The sequence below is a fragment of the Siniperca chuatsi genome, linkage group LG21 (assembly GCF_020085105.1).
Source record: "Siniperca chuatsi isolate FFG_IHB_CAS linkage group LG21, ASM2008510v1, whole genome shotgun sequence".
Classification (NCBI taxonomy): Eukaryota; Metazoa; Chordata; class Actinopteri; order Centrarchiformes; family Sinipercidae; genus Siniperca; species Siniperca chuatsi.
The window spans coordinates 15,149,299-15,164,016 of record NC_058062.1 but is presented as its reverse complement, the minus strand read 5'-3'; the positions used below and the strand labels follow the sequence as shown (position 1 = coordinate 15,164,016).

The 14,718-nt window shown below is 40.8% G+C and overlaps 1 protein-coding gene across 2 annotated transcripts in view; it reads right to left on the bottom strand.

Annotated features, from left to right (window-relative positions):
* Window positions 1–14,718, bottom strand: part of LOC122868452 (protein Tob1-like) — a 50,113-nt gene continuing 35,395 nt past the window's right edge. The window contains exons 1-2 of one of the 2 annotated variants that reach the window (XM_044180426.1): window positions 3,675–3,959; window positions 1–2,142 (exon numbers count right to left, since the gene is read on the bottom strand). In XM_044180426.1, coding sequence (XP_044036361.1) covers window positions 911–1,930 — 1,020 coding nt within the window. In that variant the 5' untranslated portion in view covers window positions 1,931–2,142; window positions 3,675–3,959 and the 3' untranslated portion in view covers window positions 1–910. Of the gene's footprint in view, window positions 2,143–3,674; window positions 3,960–14,718 lie in introns of those variants that run through there. The other variant, XM_044180427.1, reaches the window with a different exon arrangement.

Sequence of the window (14,718 nt, the reverse complement as noted above, 5' to 3'; positions counted from 1 at the left end):
TTATTTTCAAGCTTTTTAATACAAACTTAATAAACTATCAGTCCCTCTTAACATGTAAGACACTGACTCCAAATACTTTGTTATACCGTTTGTTTTATCAAGTATTGCACAATGTAGGTACAAAATTAATATACGATTACATTTTGTCCATAATATAGCAAAAATCTTTAAACTCTTAACAGAAAATACAACTCTTGTGTTTTTCAAAAAAGCAAATATTCTTAAATCCCACCACTACGGAATATTCTGTACACAATCTTTAGAATAGTCAATGTTTTTAAAGATGGATTCACTTTATAATTTCAATAAAAAAAGAAAACATAAAGTTGCTGCAGCCATCACAGATCACTGGAGTAGTAAAAAGATATAAATGCAATACCATGTCGTAGAAACAATAGATACTCTGATATTTTACAAACTCTGTACTAAATTAAATTATACAATTAGAAAAAAAGACCAGGAAATCCCACTTATTTATGCCAATTTCTTGAAAAATTGGCGGTGTCCAGTTATGTTTAAATACTGAAAGAGGCCATGACTTGTGGTGGTGTTTTGTTTGGTTTTTTGTCTTTTTTTATATCTTAAAACAGTCACATAAAAAAAATATTTTGTGCTTGGTTGGCAAAAGAAATAACAATGATGCATGTTGAAGTTTAGGTAACCAAGCTTGGACATCTTGTACTAAAAGGTATAACTCAAGGGGGGCAAAGTAATTCACCCTCGGCCTCATGCTCTTAGACTCACAACATAGATCTTACAGCTGACAAGTCACTTTTTCCATTTATCCTTGACATTCTGTTCTTGTTTACACTTTCTTTTCCCCTTAAAATGTGCATTTGTGTTCCCCCCATCACATTATCTCTGGTCGTTTCTGTGTGAAGTAGTAGCTTAAGTAGTACCTTTACGTGTACTAGTTGGCCATAACTGGCTGGAATTGCTGGTTAGAATACTGCATGTTGTTCAAGCTGAAATTCAAGCCATCCATAAGGGACTTGTCGTTAAGGCCACCATAGGCCGCAAACATGTCGAAGGCATTGCTGTACTGCAGCGGGCTGAGGCTGAGTGAGCTGTCCCCAGGGAAGAGAGCACTTTGGCTGCCCTGGCCCTGAAGGCTGGGGAACACAAACTCCTTGGCATTGGGGGACAGGGCTGAGGGCTTCTGGTGCTGCTGCTGCACCCCGAGGCCCAACCCGTACAGAGAGTGCATGGAGGTGGAGATGGCTTTCTGTTTCAGGAGACTGTTCACATTCAGGCCCAGGTTGGTGGGAGAGGTACGTGCCACCTTGTTCCCAGCACTGCTGCTGCCATTGTTGTTGCGTCCGCTGCTCTTCATCTTAGTGGAGCCAAACTTGGTGGCGGCAAAGGTGGCTGTTGTGAAGGTTAAAGGCTGCGTGGAGCGGGGCATAAAGGTGGGGCTGACGGCTGCTGAGTGGCCAAAAGGAGGAGAGGGTGAGCTGGAGCCCGGAGAGGCTCCGTTCACAGGCTCATTGATTGGCATGAAGACCTGTGCATCGGGATTGAAACTGTTCTTGATCTCCTTGTCCAGATCAAGCCCCCCAGTACTAGCTCCACTTTCACTGCTGTCATCGACATACAATACTTTGACGGGCCCCTTCTCTCCGATCTGATAGGACACCTCAAAGGGGTCAATCCACACGCTGAGGTCCTGGGGCAGGTTGTTGCGGACATCCTCAATGTCCAGCCCGCTCTCTTTGGCGGCCTTCTCCACCACGGGGTCCACCTTCTCCCCCACGTGGATACATCTGAATCCTGAGCCCTTGTATGGCTTGTCCGGGTACCAGTGTCCCTCATATTTCTGCTTCAGCTGCCTCTCCAGCTCCTCGCCGAAAATGTTGACCCGCCGCCTTGGCAGCTTGTTATACAGGTACGAGATGATGAAGTTGAGAGCTACTTGGATTTCAAGCTGCATAGCTAACTGCCGACGTTTACCAGGTGCGTGACGATTAGGTGTGTCTGACCTTGAATGTGTCCACTGGGTCTGCTTTGTTTATCCGTGGTTGGCAGCACAGATTCTCTCCAGGCAGGATGGCGAAAGCAACCAGAATGTGGATAACAGTTTCAAAAGCAAAAGTGCTGGTTTTGTAGAAGTGGTGTCCTTCCACAGGGTGTGATAATGTTTTCCTGCAACAATTAGAGAAACAAAAAAGACACTTAATCATTCGTTCGAAATGTCTACATAAATCCACAAGTAAATGTGAGTAAATGATGCGCTTACAAATATGCACAACAGACAGATGTGTTCAGGTCATTTGCCCTTTTTAGCCATTTGAGACCTGGCTTTATAAAGGGGTGTGCAAGTAAGTGTCCTATAATTATTAACATCTGTCTGAAGTACCTGTGCGTGTTGCAGTTTTGACTGCTGTGAGCTCATAAGTTGAATGTCACACAACAGACAACTGAAGCAAAATTTTACAACAATCAGATAGCAGACCATGCGCAGCTATTGCAGAAATATGAATACAGAGCCCACTGATCTGGGATCAGGCTATATTTATTGTTAATCTGGCATTGAATTGTGCATATGTTGTTTATCTAAACGTCAAAAAGTGGGTATTAAGCACAATGACCTCGCACTAGGACTCGGGAATCCTGTTACATAATAGGCTACTGGATATCCTCCATCCAGCCGGAGACAGGGAAACTAATGCGGGGTTGTTGCATTCTATCAACGAAAACAGTAAACTTATGTGAGGAAATGCCATGTCAACAATGCCTCATGGAGGATAAGTTGGCGAGGAAATGATTCGAGTGGATTTCAAAGCTTACAATCGTGTGACTGGTTTGATATGCATAAAGCACCGCAGATTAGTCGCTTCCTACATTAAAAACAATGTCGAAATAAGACTTAACGCACTATGGCTACATCCGTATGTTTGGCAATTCTACACAGTGAAGACGAAATACTTGAACGTTAAAACATAATGTTGGATAAAATGTAAATGTCACAAGCCATAAAGCCAAATTCAAAAGAAACAGGCTGTGCTGCAATAATCATCGCCATTGAGAAGAGCTGGACTGATGGATACAGACAGTGGACTTGTCGAGGCTCTTTAAATATCTTAAAGTTAACTAATTTATTCACCATATGGAGGAAAAACATCTGCACGGGGATATAACTGCAACATGTTTCGCCTCCCTCATGAAACTGCCCTCGAAAACAGTAGCCTAGAGGAGATACCTCACCGTTGCGAAATGGCTACAGGTCTTGATCCATTTTTATCAGTTTAATAAACTTAAAGAGGAATATTGTTGCAGTATCGCAGAATATGCAGGACTATAATGGTTATAACAGCCTGTAGCCTACTGACACCAATGAAACAAAGATGCAAGGAAGTACGACATGGTAGGCAACAGTCTAAAGTCACGAGCACGTCAGACACATTTAGTCTCTGAGGGGATATTGTTGTCATCTTTTGAACTGAGATGAGGGGGAAAAAAGGACATACTATACACACGCACGCTCTTGCGCACACGCTCATTCTCCCTCTTCTCTCTCTCTCACACACACACACACACACACCCCTCCCTAACTTCGTGGACTGACGCAGCAAATCAGCTTAGCAAGTATGAATAGAGCCACAGACAGCTGGCAAAATTAAGACAATATTAAATACATCACAAGCAACAGAAACAAGTCAGCAAGAAATACTTACTTTTTTTGTAAAAAAACAAAAAAACAACCAAAGATTCTCAGTAGCTCTGAAGTACCGTTAGTTAGTGCAAATAGAAAAAGAAGTAGAAATAATTTCTTCACATAGAATATATTATCAACATTACAAAAAAATATTCCAGTACATGTACATTTCGGAGGATTGGCGTTTACGGTTTGCTTCGGTTTCTGTTTTTTAAGGTTATTTTGCGTTTTTTCCTCTTTCAGCAGGTTTGCAGAGCAGCTCCCGCCTCTTCGGGAGTTTCGCAACTTTGTCCCCCTCCTGCTCCAGTATTGCCTTTATTTATAGCTTTCCTCCGCCATGGGCACGAGGTAGGCGGTGATGCGGTTTCAGAGGTCAACACAATACGACTGGCTGCGATTGGTCCAGAGTGCGAGTCCCGCCCTCGGAGTCGTGCCTGAGTTGTGCGCTCATTGGCTGATCTGCACCGTCACTCCGAGACATATGATTCTGTGAAATGGGAGAGACGCCTGTGATGAGCGCTTGCGTCAGAGATAACCTAGGTCTGAGCTGACAGCAAAATGGTAAAATAATTCATGTTAAAACATAAACGGTTTTATATAAAGAGATATCCTGCCTATGTTTGAGTTGTGTTGAAACAAATGCTTTTATTAATGGGAAAATGTCGTATTGTAGATGTTTTACAGGCTAAACCTTCTCTTTTTAGGAACATATTTGCTGGTCTAACCACAATTATCAGATACAATTAGGGAGACTGTGCTATGGATTGATATACTTAAGCATGCTCTACACATGACTCGCTGCTCTTTTAATGCCTGTGACATGTTTATACCACACAGCAGAGCTCTAAAGGGAGCCGTTTACGCAAATGTAATCTCATTTATGTCATATGCTTCCCTTTGGTCACAGAATATTCATATAAGACCGTAGGTTTTCGTGAGATCCCACGAAAAACTGAAGGCGTTATGATGAATACTGCCTAAGAGGAGATTCCCTATAGCGGAACAATACAGCTGGCAGCAGTGTGGGTGGTGCTGAATGCTATCTAGAAAACACATGCGCTGATTGGTCTAAAACGGGGCAGGAGCCCTACGGTGAATGGTGTGCCCGTATCCAAGGTGCTGATGTAGGCTGCGCACGTCATCGCTCGGCTGAATGCACGCTGTTGCCAAATTTAAAGTGCACCAACACACATAGGTGTATGTGCATGATATGAAGTCATTGCTCTACAATGTCAGTGTAACTTTACACTTACTGTTTGTATTGGAAAGGGGAAAAGTCGTAGGGCATATACTTTTTAGTTAAAGTAACATAATGTTTCCTTATGATTAATGGTATTGTAACATAAATGTCACAGAGCAAAAAAAGTGGGTGTTATTGTTATTATTATATTTGTTAACAAAGGCTTTATAAGGCTGGCATAATTTATTTAATCTGAAAGATAGATAGATAGATAGATAGATAGATAGATAGATAGATAGATAGATAGATAGATAGATAGATAGATAGATAGATAGATAGATAGATAGATAGATAGATGGACAGACAGAACTAGTATTTTATTAATCCCATATAGAAATTGCAGTGTTACTGTGGCCACATAACACAAATCCAAAAATATGTTATATATAATAACTAAAACAGACTGAATATAAAATGATTAATAAAGTAAAACAAAACTGAGAATAAAGACCAAAGATAGGAATTTTATCAGGGCATTTTTAATGTCAAATTTAATGTGTATTAACTTATCGTCTTCAAAGCTTTTCTGTTCTTTTTTATTCATATCTCTTGATGGCATTCAGTGCGAGAGTCTTACTTTTGCCATCCCAGCAGCTGTGACTGTAATGGAAAAGGAAGTCTGTTGGGCTGTACAGGCCTGCTGAAGGAGTGGACTGTTAGACATTCTTCAAGCACTTAGTTTTGCCAAGCAGAGTCATGTGCTCGGTGTGAGCAGTAAATGTGTGCGAAAGGGCTCCCGTACAAAGTGCTGTGGGGATCAAATGCGCAAGACAGACGACAGATCAGGCAGGGGCAGAATAGAGGAGAGACTGTACGGTTTGACGTTGCCCCGTGGATTCAGATTCACAATCTTAGCTTAGAGCCGAAGTGGGTGGGAGAGTGTGTTGGCTGCCAACAACACTGTGACTTCCACAATCCTGGCAAGGCCTTCTAGGTTGTTTACTGTAAACAGCTCAGCACAATCTAATGTCTCATGTCCTCTAGGACCAAAGCCATATAGACATTGTCTGGTAGTTTCTTTTTATGGTAGTTATGTGCATGGGTCTTTTTCAGTAGTGTGTTAATTGTGTGTGTGCACTTGCTTGTGGAGTTTGCAGTTGTAACAAACAGCCGCCACCTGACAGAGCAAGGTCAGCAGCCATAATGAGACATGTTAAGACTGCTATATTGTCTTAGGGTGTAATCCTCTAATGTATCCTCCACTCACTGCCGCTTCTGTCACTTGTGCTTATGATGGAGCGTAACACCCTAAGATCTTAATCGGACTTCAGTCGGAGTTTGTGCTTTGACTCCAGGAATGAGAATGTGGGTAGAGGAAGAAATTAAGTTAAATGAGAAATTTGCCAAATGTTGTTGCTCATTTCAGTTTTTTTATGAAAATCCGACTCATGCGGGTTTAGTTGAGCTGTTTTAAGGCTTGTTTACACTGAAGGAATACAACGCATACCATACAGGCTTTATCTGACAATTTAGTAAACGGAAAAGAAGTTGTGGGATTTTCTGATATTTAATAACCCATTTAAATTTATTATCTCAGTGAATTGAAGGTCACCTTCAAAAAACATATTGCATAAACAATTGTCACAAGACCTCAAGCTACAGTAAAATATATAAAACAAACTTGATCTCTCCCTGACAACAGAGGATGAACAGAGGCTGTCCTCCCTCGCTGTTGCCATATGACATAAACATCCAGGCTCCTGTGATAGGACCATATACAGAGTTATGCTCAGCAGCAGATGTGTGACAGAGCATAATAGACTGCTTCTGCTTTTCTCTCAACCAGTGGGAAATAAGTAGCCAGGGGAAAAGAATCATTGCAATAATGTTTATGAGCCTTTGCGAGAGGATGAACAGAAATCACATCAATGTTTAAGGCTTGTGATTAAAGAATAATTTGGCTTCACAGTGTTATACAGCAGTGACACATAACAGAAGAGGGGCAACTGACACAAGTAGAAGAGGAGAATTTTCACACACTACCGCTTCCATGTCTGCCTATCCTCCGCCTCCTTTTATCCCTTTTTCGCCCCCTCGCCCTCCCTCTTTCCAGCTCAGACGGAGAGCCTTTGACGTCACTGGTTGTTATTACTTAACACAACTCTGCAGAGCGCCCTGGGCTCCTCATAATCGACAGATGCTTTGCGCTCCCTTTGAAGAGTAAATGAGACAGCGGGCGAGACATGCAGTGAAGGAGACGGAGAGAAAGGGAGAGGGATACTGTGGGTTTGTCTTTGTACTGCCAAAATGAAGGGATCCAAACTGAGTTATCCACAAAAAGGTGATAATAATAAAAAAAAAAAAGGTATTGCTAGCAAGAAAGTTAAAGTCCCCACTGAGAAAAAAACTGTACACTTCCCATTAGATTAAAACATGAATTAATTTTCCTAAATAGGGAAAACACATGTGCCCAGAGCAGTAGATGTATATTTACATAATTATGCAATTAAACTTACAAATGGTTGCCTGAGATTTATTACAGAGATCCTACATTTCAACATCTTCTAGGAATCTTCTAAGTGATGGTCTTAAAGGCTTTCTCTTAGTTGATATGAAAAGCAAAATTATTTTAGTAGGGATATAGGTATCAGTTAGATGGGGAAACTGGTAGACTGCAGTTAGTTACATCTGTTAACATGGTAGCATGTCAACAACACAATACCTAAAATCCATCAGCATCACTTAGCCTAAACAGTAGAAGATAGTCCGTTTTCATTCAGTATACATAGTGACTCTCAAAAATTAATGATATTTTCTGTAACCTTCAAATGAGTCTGTACCTCAGTTATTCTGTCAGTGATACATGAAATTACAACCCTGGTATAAAATGTCATTAACTAAATTTCATGAGTGACTGAGTTTTTACGCCAAAATCTTCTTGTGTTATCAGGGAATGACAAATTGTACCTTTTCTTTACTCTGGAGCAGTCTGTCAGCTGTGGCTGCCCATTAAACATCATGCATCAGTGGCCAGCATGCATACACACGGAGGATGTACATGGTACACTTATATGTAAATACAGAGGTTATGTTATCAGTTGTCACAAGAGCAGTGTAAGTACTTTTTCTCCTGCACAGCCGCCTTCATAACCCACCAAGGATGTGACATAATTCATCCAATGGCAGCCCACAGGGGCAACATCAATAGATCCATTCGTCATCTGCAGAGAGAAAACAACAAGGCTGAAATGCACAAGAGCATCCTAATATGACCAACTCTAAGCTGTGTAAAATGGCTCATTACTGATCTATGGTCAGTTTCAGTTGTAGTGTTGTGTTATTCCATGAGCCATGCAAATGAGTGGTGTTATCTCTGGAAAGGCATTTCATATATAGCATGGTACTTGCTCTTTTATAAGTTGCATAAGCATTCATAAGTCTTCACTTTCATAAGGATTGCTGTCACTGACCTGTTATAATCAAGTTACCTTGTAACTCTGGATTGAAAATTACATTTGGTGTAAAATGAAACTCTGCTGTATGTTGTGTTGTTGTGTTCAGCTGTTTCTCTACATTATTCCTCGTCTTTCTCCCCTTTTCTCTCACTTTGACCTTGTAGCACTGCTCAGCAAAAACAATGGCAGTATGCTTCAGCTTTAACCTCCAGGCAGGAAAAACACAGTTGAGTTGTTGGTGTCACACACAGACACAGACACACACACGCAGACATAGACACACACACACACACACACACACCTTCCCACCCCTCAGGTCTCTTTGCACATAAACTGTCTCAAATGATAGAGTGACACCTCCTGTGCCCCAAGGACATGGAGAATCAATTTAGTAATGAGATGAGGATAGTTGATGGAAAGATAAGAGACAGGTGCCGAGGTATTTTTGATTCATCTGTGGCAGTGACGAGGCACATCACTTTGTGTGGTTTACTGCCTGACAATATGTTGATTACCTTACATTTTTTATTCTGCACTCTTCTCTCTCCCCAATCATTCATGACTTTTTAATGCAGGGTCCTCCATTAATATGACAAAACTGTAGCCCACTGTGTGCATAGGATCTGACTGGAGGGGTGTAAGGTCCTTTGTGTGGCCTTGTGCATGTTTCCCATCCTCTGGGTGAGTCTTAAACAGCAGGAGGGAACGTGCTCCAAGTTGATCTAGATAGTAAACAAAGAGAGACTTTCTGCAGCATGTTAGTTTAAAGGAGCACATTGTGTTATTAACTACTGACAGTACCACAGTTCTACTATATACAGCCTACTATTTTTAAAATGATTAAATAAAAACTAAAATTAGTTGAAATAAATTCAGGGATTAGGGAATTCAGCTCTTTCACAAGTTTTTACATATGTTATTTTCTTTACACGTTTTTCTTTAGTTATTTTCTGCTTTGTTTCAATGTATTGTACATTTCTGAAACAACGAAAACTGCATGGGAAATGAATAATTTTATATCTAGCACACTGGCAGAATTTTCTTACCTATACAGTCATATTCATGTATTATTCATGTACAAAAGACTGACAATGTTACTTCTGCAATGATTCTATTAGTGTTGGTCACAAATTCTTTATTTGACATGCAGTTTTTATTCCACATATAATATAACAAATGTAACACAGAGATTGTCTTCCATTGTAGTTGCAATTGCCTTTCAGCAGCCATAATAGTGGCCATGGTAGAATCTTTTCCTCAGCTCAGTTTCTTTATTTTCTTTGCCTGTAATATTTGTATTGCATTGAAATCTATCCAAATTGTTTTTGGATTTAGTTCAGACAGATTGCAGTCTGTCACACCTGCCATCAGAATGTCTCAAATGTCTGGAGTGTCCACTTGATAGGAAAACTTTCTGGCATGTATGAACTAACACCTAGTCAGTCCTTCAGTGTGGACAGGTGCACATTTGCATTCACATTACGTTACATTTGTGGCCACATGTATCCTTGGCCTCCTCCAAATGTGGCTTGAGGAATTCAGTCGCCCCAGTACAATCTAGTGGGTACCTTCACACCTGTGTATAGAGCTGTTTGCATGTGATTCAATCAATTAGGACACATTTTAGTGCTTAGTGTGACTCTCTGAGGTGTTGGGGAAGCAATAGTCTCCAGGTTGAAAGAGTGTAGAGGTGCAAGAATGGAAAGAGGGGAAATAAAGGACAGCTGGGAGGATATGAAGGAAGAAGGCAGGAAGACAGTTGTGCCCTGAGGGCCAGGAATGACCTATAAGGTCTTACAATGAGAAAAAAAGATGAGAGTGAAAAGAAATGAAGACAGAGCTGGTATAGATTGAAACAGAACACATATGATTATGGGACAAAAGGCATGCCAACTAATACCATGCAAATAGTTTTAAATTAATTCTGTTCATCACTGGAAAGCAAAATCTATTTTATTTTCAAAAAGCAAAGTCAGCAAAATGGAGACCACCTACTGACAACAATAGAGCCCATGACAGAAACACTTCTGGCAGTTTGGAGGCGGTGGCTGCAGAGTCTGATGCACTTATCATAATTCTGATTAGAACTGACCCTGGAAATACACAGCGTGCAATTAGGATTCACAGAGAGAAATTAAAAGTAAACAGCAGGGGCTGTCTGCAGAGAAGTGTGCCTGATAGATGAGAGGAGAGATAGAGGGAGACAACAGAGGAGAAGGACGGAGGATGAAAGAAAGAAAGTGGGAGAAAAATAATCTCACTGTTGCGTTTAATAGAGGGAGGCTACTCAGTATTCATGGCTGTGGAGAAATACTTTGTTGAATCTGTATGTTCACCACACACAGATACACACACATTCATGCATCTCTCAGCAGGCCCGGTCTCACATTATCTGAATATGTAATCGCATTCCCACTGTTACCATCAGTGTGTATGTCTATTTCAGACATGTGTGTGCATGTGCGTTCGGTAATCGATGGAGATGAAGTGGTCACGCACCAGCAGAAATCTCATCTACCTTCAAATGAGATTCTGCTTTTTAGATAGCATTATAAACCACCCATATTATCTTTAAGTGTTCTGGTTGTGCCTTTTCTATAAGATTATTCAACTTGTTATCATCCAGCCTGTCACAAGCAGGAAATTTTATCTTGTAGCTTGTCTATTACAGTCTTGATTTAAACATCTCGCATGAATGCATTTAAAAAAAAGATGTATAAGACTAAAGTTGTGTTCCATTTAGCCTGTGAGGTCACACGGTTTTCTCACTTGACACTGTGGTCCTCCATTGCAAGTCTGTGTTGAATATGGAAGTGTTATACCACCACACAGGTAACAAGTCCCCTTACTGAGAAGGCAGCAAATGAATGCATGTGTGTGTCTGAATACTGCATTACTGTTATGTGTGTCCATACGTTCTTTGATGATGCACAATACTGAATTATTTACCTGCTTAATCAAGTGCTGATCCAAGAATAACTTTCCAGTGTATAGAGACTGGATTTTATTGTGGCTGTTTACTGAATTGTGTGTGGCCAAAACAAGCTGAGGCAATGTTATTAATAAATGCTGATGAGAAATTACTACCCTTTCTTAACCGGGCTTTTGAAGGCCAAGAACAACGTGCAATAAATAGAAGTGTACAGACAGAAGGGGCAAATATGGAAATAAGACTATGTATAATCTGTAGCATTTCTCTGATTAGGAATTCATTTATTCATACATCCCATTTACTTGCATCAAATCTAAAATGTGATTTTGCTAGTATTATCCTTATCCACCAAGATAAGAGTTGTTCTGTTGGTACATATTCCACATCTACATCCACATCATCAACACGTTGACTGATGGCCAACCCCTGATTTCCATGTTCTTGTGGCTCCGGGCCTGAACAAGACTTAAGTAGCCACACATAAAGATAAGAATGAGAACAGTCTGCTTTTGCTTTACCCTGATGAAGAATGAAACAGTTGCTCTCTTCTCCCAAACTAAGAGTTGACACAACGACCTGAGACAAGACTAGCCGATATGCATCTCCTTATTTCAAAGAATGCCCCAAACAAATCTCACTGCAATCCAAATAACACTTCACACACAGATATGTAAGTGCTCTTTACTGTAATTTCTAAGTGTGTTCATAAACTTAAAAACTACATTTCCCAGTAAAAGCAATGTTAAAATCTCATATTAATTTGTGCACTGTATCATATATAAATGACGTATCAAATTCTGTTTATGGCTAAAATAAAAAAATGTTTTATGATTTTTCTTTCCTGGAAGGATTGGAAAGGAGTAGGATTCAACAGCTCTCAGGCTGAGGACTTGCACATACTTTGCCCTGTGGTGTATCTGGTGGGAGCAGACACAATGCACCACATTCACAGTCCATAAACTCTGCTGGGCTGCTACAGTGTTTCCAGACGTCCTCCTCTTTTGGCTCAGCACAATGGGTGTGTATGAATGTGTTTGTGTGTGAGGCAACAGGTCTATGTTAGATCTCCAGCTGCCTTATCAGTGAGTCACAAACCAACATAAATTGCACACACACACACACACACACACGTACAGACACACATACACATGCACACACACACACACACTGGTGTGTGGGCATGACTCCCAACAGTTAATGGTTGTACCTGTTTTTGAAACAAATATGGTATCATGGAGTGACTGATGCATACTTAAAATGAGTACAGCACATTAACCTTTCCTTTATTTAGCTTCTGTCCTGTGGAGTCAATGATGTGAACCAATATCAGATTGCAAACTGACTGGCCATGAATGAGAATCAGGATGCAGGCAAATAGAGCTACATTGCAAAAGACAGCGGCTGTGATGAATCATCTTGTGGACGTGTCTGAGGATGTTTGAATTTACTATAAGGGAGATACAGTCAGTAAAGAAATTGCAGTGATTAAATTAAAGTTAAGTTAAAAGCATACTCCACAAAGTTAGCATTGCACTCATAACATTGTCAGACTCTCGATGGACATAAAAAAAAAATCAAAATTGATGCACCAGAACCAGAGATATTGACTTTTTTATTCTATGCATTCCTCTTTCTTGTCCACACCTAGCGCCTACCTTACCCACAATGCATCTCGACTGCTGACAGTTCAGTCAGAGATTTGCGTGTGTTATGCTAGTAGCAGCTAATGTAGCCTCGAGCTGCTAGTCTCAAGCAGAGATGAGGAGTTCTGGTTAAGCTCACTTCTTTCTGACTCCACTTTCATTTTCAAACTTTTCAAACCCAACCAACGCTGACTCAAGTGACAAGTGGCAATTTATCAGACTTTGCGCAGCTCCCTCTGGAGCCACAAAAGGCTTTATAAATTTTTTCACATATGCAGTAGTACTACTCGAGACCTGTAAACAGACTTTGAGTTCCCCTTTAAGCATTTTTCTGTCACCTACTGTCTCTTAGTTGTCTCCTAATGCGGCTATACAACTAAATACATTGTACTTCAAAAATAGACCGACCTATTCACCTTCACCTTTCAAAGTCTTCACACCCACCTCACAAAATACCTCCATCCATCAAACTCTTTATTTACTTTGCTGTAGTGTTTCAAAGTTACCCCCAAAAGAAAGAGCTTTCACCAAATAACACCCTTCCAAAGCACTCTTCCCTTCCTAAATCTTCTCGCCTGCTACTAAAAAGAAACGGCCAGCTGCTGTGCTTCACACTCAAAAGTTTGCATCAGTCATCTGAAATTCACTTCAAAGACCAGAGGTGGTGCATGACTCACTGATTCAGTTACAAATGCCCTTTGATCCCCGGTGAAATGCATAATGTGTCACTGCCTTTCCCCCTGAGTGTCAACCATGTCAGTAGGACAGCCGCGTCGTGTCTCTTGTCCTGACCTTTGCCCCATCACACACATATACACACACATACACAAATCTGCTGTGGAGAAGGTGGGAGGAATGCTGTGAGCATGTGACTAAGGTCTTGGTTTCTGAGGAATTTAAGGAAAGTCAAATGAAGTTGATTTGAGGGACACTGCTGTCGAAGTTCAATGTCTAATGTAAATACTAATGTAAATACTTTTTCTAACCACTTAAGGATGGCTGATTACACCAGCATATGGGAAAGGCAGGGAAACACCCCAGACAAATCTGTCCATTTGCAAGGCAAACACAGACACACTCACCATCTATGGGCAGTTTAAACTGCCAGTATGCTTCATCAGAAGTGCTTGTCGGATGGTTGAATAGCTTCGGTTTGAACGTCTTTCTCTAGCTCTCTTTTTCCTTCCGTTTTTTGTTTCTGGCACTTTACATGTGTACAGTCGAGTGCAACACTATGAATGCCTTTCAGAAGAGACAGGCTGAAAATGTACCTCATAATCCCCATATTTCAATGATATCGCATCTACCCTCTCTGTTACGGCATGTGAGTTAACTGGAGCACCAGAAGGAAACCCACCCAAACACTGGGAGCACATTCAAACTCCACATAGAAAGCTCAAACCTTTAGCATGAGGAGGCAGTGCAACCCACTGCTAAAAAATGTATTATTATTATTATTAAATTTTTACCCTTTAGTTTAAGGTCATTTAGTTTCTACCATACGTGGACTTCTGAAGGAACAGTGCTGTGTATTTGTAAAATTCCAAAATAGCATGTTAACAGCCCCCTGGAAGGCCTGTCACACAATTGTCAATTCGCATCAGCTTCCCCGCTCAGGTCAGACACGTAAAAGCAACTCTAAACTACCTCTACCAGGTAAATAGGCACCCAGCAGTGAAGACAAAATGGCTGCAATTAGAGTCTGTGGGAAAGGGAGCAAAATCAGAATCAGAATAGCATCGAAAATCATCACAGTTATTGTGTGCGAAAGTCTCCTATTGTGCATTTGGGTTTTTTCTTTGTCTGCATGTGTCTGTCTGTGTTAATGCTTACATGTGTGACGTGTGCAGGTA